We start from the raw sequence: 11,381 nt of genomic DNA, 5'->3' as shown, positions 1-11,381 counted from the left end.
CAAAACACCATGAATTATCGGAGCACACAACAATCAAAAATCTCCATTTGCATTCGGTGAATTAATTTACTGAAACGGCCGAGCCATTTGGTTCTTTCCAAAGAAAAGAAAAGAAACCCCCTTGGGGGTGATGCATTGGCAGCGGGCAGCCAGAGAAGCGATGTGACCAGGGAGGGAAATTGACCACGTCCGCTTAGTCATGCCAGTCAGACCCTTCGCCCACCTCACCATCACCATCTCTCATCACGGGCAGGTGGCAAAACAAATATCTATTTCCCACAATGCCCCCTGGGAGCGTCCTCCTGGATGAGATCAGGGGACTGGAGCTCAGCATCGGGGGGGAGTCCACGGCGAAACTCCCTGTTGTGGAAGGGAATGAGAAATGAGATGACCTGCTGCTGTCTTTGGATTAATAACGACAGAGTCGGATTCTAGCAGGCACTATTACTAGAGTGGGGATGGGTTACTATAGGTCAGATGAGTACAGTGCAGTCAGAACATTGGATAAGAGAGAGAATAGATGTTCCAACACACAGCATCCTCTCTCTCTCTCTCTCACTCTCACACACACACACACACACACACACACACACACACACACACACACACACACACACACACACACACACACACACACACACACACACACACACACACACACACACACACACACACACACACACACACACACACACACACACACACACACACACACACACACACACACACCCCTGAGTCAAGCAGAGTGCAAGACATACATGAAAGGATAAGGGAGTTGAGGATGTGCTTTATTTCATATCAGTCTGTTTAATAAGCAATTATAGTACTGACTATAGAACTACAGGTATACAAGAGATACAGTATTGTGTAGGCTTTCATATCGGTGTGATTAATAACCAATTATAGTACTGACTACAGAATTACAGGTATACAAGAGATACAGTATTGTGTAAGCTTTCATATCGGTGTGATTAATAACCAATTATAGTACTGACTACAGAACTACAGGTATACAAGAGTATTTTGTGGGCTTAGTGCATCCCACGGCGGTAAGTGTGCTGGAGGTCCCTGGCGAAGGAGGGAGTTCTGTCCACCACACAGAGCAGCGCTGTTTCTGCCCACTCCTCTCCCACTGCCCTCAGGAGTCAACATGTCGGGTCACTTCTGGCTCAGTCACGGCCGAGATCCGCCTGGCATTCCAGCAGCTTCTCCTGCAGTTCATTAGTCAGCGTGTGCTCTGTTCCGTGGGTCACCTTCAGAATATCATAGGCCTGCAGATGGAGGGAGACAGAGAGGGAGAGAGGGAGGGAGAGAGAGAGGAGATAGAGGGGGAGGGAGGGGGAGAAGGAGAGAGAGAGAGAGAGGAAGAAGATAGACAAGAAAGAGAGGGTGACAGAAACAGAGAGAGAGAGGCAGGATGGAGAGAGAAAGAGGCAGGATGGAGAGAGAGAGAGAGAGGATGGAGAGAGAGAGAGAGAGGATGGAGAGAGAGAGAGGCAGGATGGAGAGAGAGAGAGGCAGGATGGAGAGAGAGAGAGGAGGGGTGGAGACAGATGAAGCGAGAGAGAGAGAGAGAGAGAAACAAACAGAGGAACAAAGAGGGATGGATAGACAGAGAGAGGATGAGAGAAAGAGAGAGAGAGATAAGTAAAGATGGAATGCAAAGGGGAGAGAAAAGAGAGTGTGTGTTTTGGTAAGGGAAGGGAAATGAGAGAGATGGCCCAGCTCACACCGGCGTGAAGGATTCATGCAGCATTTGCATTTCAAAATGACGCTGAATAATCTTGTTTTGGAACGTTTTCCTTGGAGAGCAAACTGTGTCGATGGCACAGGGGCCTTCATCCCGTTTTCCACACACGGTCGAGCACATCAAGATGAGCCCATTACACAAAGCCTTGGCCCAACCCCCTGCTCGCCTGCTGGAGCTAACAGAGGAGGGCTGTTTAGAAAACACTTAGAAAACACTTTCAACCTCTGAAGCCACAGCCACAGCTTCCCCAAGTTCCTCACAAAGTCAGATGCCAACCTCAAGGCCAATATCCATGGGCCTAATTTACCATGTTAGAGGGAGAGAGAGAAAGAGAGAGAGAGAGAGAGAGAGAGAGAAAGAGAGAGAGAATTGTGTGTGAGAGTGTGTGTGTATGATAAAGAGTGAGAGAAACACAGAGAGCAAAACAGAGAGAGAGAGTGTGTGTGTGTGTGTGTGTGTGTGTGAGAGAGAGTGAGTGAGGGAATGAGTCAATGAGTGAGTTAGTGTGTGTGTGTGTGTGTGTGAGAGAGAGTGAGTGAGTGAGTGTGTGTGTGTGTGAGAGAGAGAGAGAGAGACGGACAGAGATAAAGAGCCATCAGTGGAGATGTGCAGTCTTGGACAGGAGCCATAAGAGGCCACGGCCGCCTTGCAGGTTCATTAGGCTCCTGTCCTCATCTGTTAGCAGGACGCAGCAGGAAGGGACGGCTTCCTCCAGGTTCTGGACAGCACGGCAGTGTTTGTGTGTGTGTGTGTGTGTGTGTGTGTGGGGGGGGGATAACCTGCCTGTCTGGACGTCTACGACACCTCCTGTCCTCTTCCCAAGTCCAGACCCTAACGATATCTGTCTAGACATCTCCTGCAGCTCCTCGGCTCTGTCCAGCTGATGACCTTAATGTTACCTGTCCGGACGTCTCTTCACCTAACCCTCCTCTGACCATGCTCCGCACCTCCTTCAGGTAAAATCTCAAGCCAACCTAAGGGACTCCAGTGCCTCCTCCAGGTAACCTACAGTAATAGCTCACCTGTCTGAAGGTCTGACGCATTCTCATCCAGGTAACAGCTCACCTATCTAACCATCCCTTACACCTCCTCAATAGCTCATCTGTATGAAAGTCTAGCATTCTCAGGTAAGAGCTCACCTATCTGTGGACTCCTGTGCCTCCTCCAGGTAAAAGCTCACCTGTCTGATCATTCCTCACACCTCCTCCAGGTAAAAGCTCACCTGTCTGAGTGACACCAGCGTCTCATCCAGATATGACCTCACCTGTCTGACCATCCCCTTCAACTCGTCCAGGTGAAGAGCTCACCTGTTGGAAGGACTGCAGTGCCTCTTCCAGGTAAAACCTCACCTGTCTGACCGTCCCCTACACATCCTCCAGGTGAAGAGCTCACCTGTCGGAAGGACTGCAGTGCCTCTTCCAGGTAAAACCTCACCTGTCTGACCGTCCCCTACACATCCTCCAGGTGAAGAACTCACCTGTCGGAAGGACTGCAGTGCCTCCTCCACTCTGCCCAGGAGGTGTTGTAGTTTCCCCACCCTCATCAGCTGGACGCCGCACGCTGGGTGGGGGTCAGTGTAGTAGAGTCTAAAAGAGACAAACGAAAACACACACTCATGAAACACACACACACACACACACACACACTCACACTTCCTTGGGAGAGACCTACTGATATTAGTGTTTCTCGGTGAGATTTGGGCTCACAGAGTCTGAATGAGAGACAAACACATTCACTGGGGACTAGCATATTGATAGTAGATATTCTTAGTGAGGAGTCTGAAGGAGACAAAGTAACTATCTGTAATAATCTGTATATTTACTAGTAACTAAATGAACAGATTCAAAATGTACAAGACAGACAGGGAGATACTGTAGTCTGATATTTCCCTATTAAGGTGCTTGCACACCATCCCAACAAATGGCAATTAAGCAATATGGCACAGGTGAGAGTGGGGGTGGTAAGCATATACCCACGGCTGTGGTTACCTGTGGCCTGCGTGGCTATATCCTGACCACCCCCATGACCACTGGCAAGCAGACTGTCTCACGGTTTGGAGTTTGTGTTTTGGTTTTTGGGGCCATTAGTTTGTAGTTTGCTGTGTTCTCTTGTTTACTTCCTGTTGTCTTTGTTACTTCCTGTGTCCTGTGCCATGTGTTCCTTTGTTTATTTTGCCATGTGGCTTTGTTCCCTGTCTCGCGTCTCAGACAGACTGATGGTGCACACTAACCCAACTAACCCAACTGGGGTGTGGGGTAAAGGAGTGTTAGTTCAGACATAGGAGGGAAGTGGCTCTATATATACGCGTGTACACGTGCGATACCAAAGTCTAGCGCTGGCACAGTCCCCTTCTGAGATCCCCCGCTGCCACTGTTGCCAGGATACTCTCTCCAGGCTTTACTGCTCTGAAATATAGTCTGGCTGGCTGGCGATCACCATCACTTGGCACGAGTGGGAAATTAACTGTAATTAAGTGGCGCTAACGCACATGCAAACATGAGATTAGCACGTAAGCGCATTTATCCATTTATATTAAGGGAAATGCAGTGCTGGAACAGGCTAGAGGAAGACTGCTGTAGACACTGAGTAAACTATTGGGAGTGTTCCTGCTCCCAGGCAAATCATCTGATATAGACGTGTATCTGTGTCTGCACGGAGGGTTTTCACAGTCTCTCAGGCGACATGAGTAACATGACTGGGCGTCTGTCCAACTCTAACACCGCACCGCACCGAAAGGAGGAGGATATGAGAGTGATTACAGCAGTGGGCACGTCTGTTAGTGAAGGGAGAGAGAGGAAGGTCAGGGGAGATATAACACACACACACACACACACACACACACACACACACACACAGCAGGCTTGTAGAAAAGTCATTTGCGTCATGACAAGACCCCTGTGGTTTCAGACAATAAACAATGCCAACCCATGTCTGCACACCCTGACTCACTACACACACACACACACACAGATAGACAGACAGACACACAGACAGACACACACACTCACACGCGTATTTGTATGAAACCACTCTTCCATGCTTTGCACCATTATCTCACTGCCCCCTCAGAAGGGAAGGGCTGAGCAGTAAAGCAGTAAAGGGTTCAAATGACCAACATTAAGAACACCGTCTCTGGAGACCTGAACTCTCCCGTCAGCAGCACTTACTTCCTGGGGTAAGAGAATGTAATGCTGGGGCAATCAAACCCCGTCAACTGCCCTGAAGAGACCCTCACTGTGTGTGCCCTGCTAAATCGTAATGAAGCCTTAATAGCTTGTGTCCAGACAGACAGACAGGCAGGGATACATACACACACACACACACACACAGAAGAAAAGCACACCCACAGGGCAGCATGCACTCACGGTCTGACAGCTTCAAGAACCGCTCCAAAAGGACTCTTAAAATAATACTGTAGGCTGAGCTGCCTGCACTGTGACTCATGGTAGCTAGAACATGGCACATTTCTGCTGTGTGCTAGAAACTCACTCTCTCACACACAAAGAAACACACACATACACATGTGCACACATACATATGCGTGCACACACACACGTAAACGCACACACACACACATGCGCGCACGCGCACACACACACACCACACCACATCACACCACTACAAGGCTTTTACATTGATGATAGTAAGTGATGAACTATCTTGGAGACTTGCGGCGGTTTCCTCTGGCAAACCCAGATTGATTCTGCCAAAGGTCAAAGCCTGGGGCAGTAAAAACAATCATGGAGGCTCACGCCTGCTTCATAAAACACTGACACCACAGACAGCAGCCTGCAGACTACTCTCTAGGGTGATGTACCGTAGATAAGACCACAGGAGGTTAACACTCACATATGAGAGGGCTCTGTCCAGCCATCTATGTGTCACCTCCTGTGTGTGTGTGTGTGTGTGTGTGTGTGTGTGTACTCTCATTTGTTCACACTCTTCTCCCATAAACCCCTGCTGACTCTTCAGTCTCATATAACATGAATAGGGAATCCAGTCCCACCATCCTGCAGACTGCGGCCTTCTTAGTGAGCGGCCTCTTAGTGAGCGGCCTTCTTAGTGTGCAACCTTCTTAGTGAGCAGCCTCTTAGTGTGCAACCTTCTTAGTGTGCGACCTTCTTAGTGAGCGGCCTTCTTAGTGAGCGGCCTTCTTAGTGTGCGACCTTCTTAGTGAGCAGCCTCTTAGTGTGCAACCTTCTTAGTGTGCAACCTTTTTAGTGTGCGACCTTCTTAGTGAGTGGCCTCTTAGTGAGCGGCCTTATTAGTGTGCAACCTTCTTAGTGTGCAACCTTCATACTGTAGGGCTCATCTCAGAGCTCTATTTGCATGCGGCCTCTCTCCTCGGTCCTCCAGCTCATGCCCTGGAAATCGATCAAAGCTCGACGTCATCGAGGAGGTCTCATTTATCTAATTGCAACCAGAGGAGGCAGGACCGAGGAGAGAGGAGGGAGGTGGAAGGCCCGATACGCGAGGAGGGAGGAGGGAGGAGAGAGGAGGGAGGTGGAAGGCCCGATACGCGAGGAAACCCAAGAGCATCCTACACGGAAGCGTTTTCAGTCTGCATTTCAGTGAGGCAGTGCGATCATTGGTCCAAGCTGCCAAGGTAAAAACTTCCCTCCCACGTCTGTCAACTTTCGCTTTCAAACAAGTTCGTAGGGATAGTAGATAGACCAAGAAAAGACCTTTATGCACTGGAATTATCATGAACTACCATGCAAACTTTAAAAAAAAAAGGTTGATGCATGTTTTGTTCACACATTGTATAATAACTATTCCTTCATGTCTCGAGAACTGTCAAACATTACTTCATTATCAGGGTCAATAAGTGGGATGAGTCCATGTTCATATAACATTTTTAGGCTTTTGGTGTGAGTTCATATTCTCTGCAATTTGTCTGTTTATTCTAGCCGCATCATCAGTAATTGACGTCTCTTAAAAGTGATGCGTGCGTGAGCAGGGCTTCTCATATGTCATATCTGTCTCTCCTTCATTCCTCCATCACAAAATTACATTAGAAGGAGGGGGTAGGAAAATTGGAAGGAAGAAAGGAAGGGAGGGAGGATAGAGGAAAAAGACAAATAATATGAACCCTTAGTGTGCAGCCTTCTTAGTGTGCATCCTTAGTGTGCAGCCTTCTTAGTGTGCATCCTCTGTCTGCTTAGAGCACAACAGCAATCTCATTACCTTTCCCAAATTACTACCCTAATTCTGTTGTATTTAATAGGTCAAGCTGATCTCATTTCATCACATATACACACATATATTAACAAGTATTTAATGAATCCACACACAAGTGCAAGAGCTAGTTTTCCATACTCTGACTCACCAGCTCACTTCAAACAAGCTGAGAAAAGCAATCAAAGTGTTTTTGTGCATTGAAAGCCTGATCAGTGGTTAGTCAGCAGGCTAAGAGGTAGCAATTCTCCTCTGGCTTTAAAACTGTGTGCAACACAGCCACTCAGATTCACACATCCTTACCCTCTCTCTCTCGCTCACCCTCACCCTCTTTCTTGCTAACTCTCTTTCTCTCTCTCTTTCTCTTTCTCATTCTCTTTCTTGCTAACTCTCTCTTTCTCTCTATCCTCCTCTCTCCTGCTCACTCACTCGCTCGCTCATGCAGACCAATTTTCAATTAGCGCCCTAACTTGAGTATTACACACAGAGCATGACTTTTAATTTGAATTCCAAACTGAATCTGAAGAGAGCATGACTTGAGGGCTCATATTCATTTAGACACACACACACTGACTTGAGAGTAAAAGAGCTCATATTCACTTAGACACACACACACACACACACACACACACACACACACACACACACATACCACACACACACACACACACACACACACTGACTTGAGAGTAAAAGAGCTCATATTCACTTAGACACACACACACACACACACACGCTAATTTGAGAGCAAAACAGCTCATATTCATTAAAACACACAAACACACACACACACACACACACACACACACACACACCACACACACACACACACACCACACACAGAATTGGGAGTAAAAGAGCTCTGCTACCAGGTCTCTGGACCCGACTGTGTGCCGCCTCTGTAGTGGAAGCACATGGGCATTCATGAGTGTGATGCCCGCTCCTTAGCTAAACAAACTCAGAGAGCCTGATGCCAGGGGATGGGCAGGGCTGGGCACTAAATGAGCTGAGAGGGATGCAAGCGTGAGTGCCCTTCTGGGCTAAAGCCAGACTCCGAGGCTGAGTCAGAGTCACATCTGGAGGAGGATATACGAGAGGAGATTCTGCCCTAAATGAGACAAGAAAAAAATAAAAAGGAAACGGTAATGATGGAATGATGAGTTTCATCTCTGAGACGAGAGGAGTGTGTGTGCGTGCTGATGGGCTGTTTTGTACTCCACTGCATGTGTGTGTGTGTGTGTGTGTGTGTGTGTGTGTGTGTGTGTGTGTGTGTATGAACCTCTGAACTCATTTCCAGCGACAGATCACCGCCTCCTCAGTCCCTCTCCTTCTGTCATCACACACACACGAGCAGAATGCTACCAGACTGATGCAAAACACTCCCCCCACACACACACACACACACGAGCAGAATGCTACCAGACTGATACAAAACACTCCCCACATACACACACACACACACACACACGAGCAGAATGCTACCAGACTGATGCAAACACTCCCCACATACACACACACACACACACACACGAGCACAATGCTACCAGACTGATGCAAAACACTCCCCACATACACACACACACACACACACACGAGCAGAATGCTACCAGACTGATGCAAACACTCCCCACATACACACACACACACACACACACACACACACACACACACACACACACATGAGCAGAATGCTACCAGACTGATGCAAACACTCCCCACATACACACACACACACACGGGCAGAATGCTACCAGACTGATGCAAACACTCCCCACATACACACACACACACATGAGCAGAATGCTACCAGACTGATGCAAAACACTCCCCACATACACACTGACGTGTTGCCAGAACACCAACCGTATGGACCACAGAGCAGTAGCACAAAACCAATACGTCTTACAAGGCGAAAATGCAGAAAAGCTAGATTCAGCGCTAGCTATCAAGGTAATCTCTCTGATCTAGAAAATATGATTAGACAAATTAGGAAAGAAACTGACCAGGAATTGAATCGTAATGTTAAACCAATTACTTTGCAACCTACTCTTGAATTAAGTTCACCTGAAAGCGTGGAAGTGAATGAATGTGTTGAAGCAGATGTTGAACAATGTGCAGGATTATTAAACCAGATTACCCTGACCTCAGAAATACTTGATGATTATTGAATGTGAAAAAAAGAATGGATGATGAACCATAACTGCAAACAATGACCTCATAATAAATAATAAAGTGCGATGAATGAAATGTATCATTACAAGTATTTTAGTAGCATGACTTTGTAAAGTCTAGGGAGTTATGTATGTAAAAGAATTGTATGTCTCAAAACTGTGAAATGGGTAAAGTGCCTTTAAACTGTTTAAATGAATGTATTCAGATTGCATTGTGTGAAGAGTTAATGCCATAAGTGTTTGTAACCTGTAAGAATGTAACCGATCTCTCTTGATGACTGTAAAAGTGTATGTTGCTAAATGTAATGTGTTACATGGTTATAATTGCCATTGAATGTAAACTGTTTGTGTAACCTCTGGAAACTATCTGTAAACCTGAATGTGATGTATCGTCTCCGAAATGTAACCCGGAGAAGTATGTTAATGCGTGTCATTTTAAATTGTTGGTTAAGATCAGTGACTTCTAGAATGTATTAGCTATGGTGAGAATATTCCCAGCTATATTCCCAGTTACCGTGAGAATATTCCCAGCTATATTCCCAGCTAACGTGAGAATATTCCCAGCCCTCGTGGGAACTTGATTTGTCTCAGGAATGTGTGGGGGAGGCCAAGTCCACCTAGTATAAATAGGGGCTGAACTAAACGATCGGGGCTGCTTCTTCTTTTTTCCTTCCTTCAACTCGCTGGGTTTTTGCTTTATGATGTCGCGTGTGGTTGTTAGAATTCGTCCTCCGAAATTCGTTGAGAAGCAAAGTGTTGGACGTCGTGCCAGGCTGAGTCGCGGACCGAAACTCCGTGGAACCTGTTGCAGATATCAGACCTGCTACTCCGACAGAGAGTGACTGCAGAAGACAATCAGCTGACTTTTTTCCCTTTTTTGAGGACTTACTTTTTTTCCGTATATTCTCTTTTTCTCCATTTGTGGATTTACTATTTTTATTGTAATCTCTTCTCCATTTGTGGATTTACTCATTTTTCCTATTTTGTGGATTTACTCTTTTTACGACATTGTAACCTGCAAGTGGATATTACGCCGCATTTTGTAACATCACCAAAGTGCTGAAAAGTAAAGAACTCATTTAACCTTGGCATCTAATTCTTCAAGCAGTATTTTTTGTCTTTTCTTGGTTTTCCTACGAATTCCAGCAGGAGGGTAAGATAACTTGTCTCTTCTGTGGTTATTCATCTGTCTTTTCTAAGACTTGGGTCAGTGTGACTTTATACTGAAGGACGGTAAGAAGGTCTCCACTCTTATAAAACCTGAGCAAGAAGTAGCCTATAACCTGTGTCTCTAGATAAACTCTAGGGTCAAACATCTTCGCACGTTAGCCAACTGTTCGAGACCTAGGCGTAGTCGCTCCTTATTTCATAAACATCTCAATAAATCCACCACGGAAGCCTGATCAACTTCCAAGGGGGATATTTAAAAATAGGAGCTTTAGGTTATCTGCGCCGCAGAGGGAAGTCGTGCGACTGCACTCGACAGTAGGTCCCTGCTATCTACAATTACCTCCAGGGAGGTATCGTAGGTTTTAACTGCTTAGGCCTGGGGTTACGTCTGAGAAACGGCTGACGTTGACTAGGTTCTGGGGGTTACCTGCAGGGGGCAACACAACACACACACGAGCAGAATGCTACCAGACTGATACAAAACACTCCACACACACACACACACACACACACACACACACACACACACACACACACACACACACACACACACACACACACACACTCTGATTCAGAGATGAGCTCCATGCATGTCTGATGAAGGTAAATAGCTCCATCAGTCAGATGAGCGCAGACACACGGCCCTGGTGGGTGAAGAGTGTACAAGTGTCTCATCGGAGCTGCACAAACATCACACATGTTTCATCTCCATCTAATAAGCTGGAGTCACAGGCCTTTCATATTCAGTGTAAGCTAAAAATTATATTATTATTATCATCATCGTGTGCTACTATTTAACAGAGCCAGATAAACAAGCAGTGCAATTTCAAACCTCTTATGTCTGAGTCACCTCCTGTGTGTGTCTGTGTGTGTGTGTGTCTGTGTATAACCCCTCAGAAAAACCTGCTGCAGACACACAAAGAGGCATCTCAAAGATCACATCGCTCACAGCGCATTGGACACACTTTGCACACACGCTTATGTCAATTCATAATCATGAAGCAATCGAAGCTATCCGATCCTATGGAGTCCATGCGTTAACAGGAAGGGAGCGGTCGATAGGTCATGGCTGCAGGCTTTCCCTGGGGGGACGGACAGTATCGGAGAGCGGC

At 46.7% G+C, this 11,381-nt stretch overlaps 1 protein-coding gene across 1 annotated transcript in view; it reads right to left on the bottom strand.

Moving 5' to 3' along the window:
* Positions 1–776: 776 nt before the first annotated feature.
* The window catches only part of smyd3 (SET and MYND domain containing 3), a 291,990-nt gene continuing 281,385 nt past the window's right edge, over positions 777–11,381 (bottom strand). The window contains exons 11-12 of the mRNA XM_076300384.1: positions 3,228–3,336; positions 777–1,271 (exon numbers count right to left, since the gene is read on the bottom strand). Coding sequence (XP_076156499.1) covers positions 1,170–1,271; positions 3,228–3,336 — 211 coding nt within the window. The 3' untranslated portion in view covers positions 777–1,169. The remainder of the gene's footprint in view (positions 1,272–3,227; positions 3,337–11,381) is intronic.

Source organism: Alosa pseudoharengus, unplaced genomic scaffold (genome assembly GCF_046254945.1).
Source record: "Alosa pseudoharengus isolate Yale_2024_CS ecotype anadromous, Long Island Sound unplaced genomic scaffold, YU_APseudo_1.1 YU_APseudo_1.1_scf_22, whole genome shotgun sequence".
Taxonomy (NCBI): Eukaryota; Metazoa; Chordata; class Actinopteri; order Clupeiformes; family Clupeidae; genus Alosa; species Alosa pseudoharengus.
The sequence above is the reverse complement of the archived record's forward strand: the minus strand, read 5'-3'. Positions and strand labels throughout refer to the sequence as shown.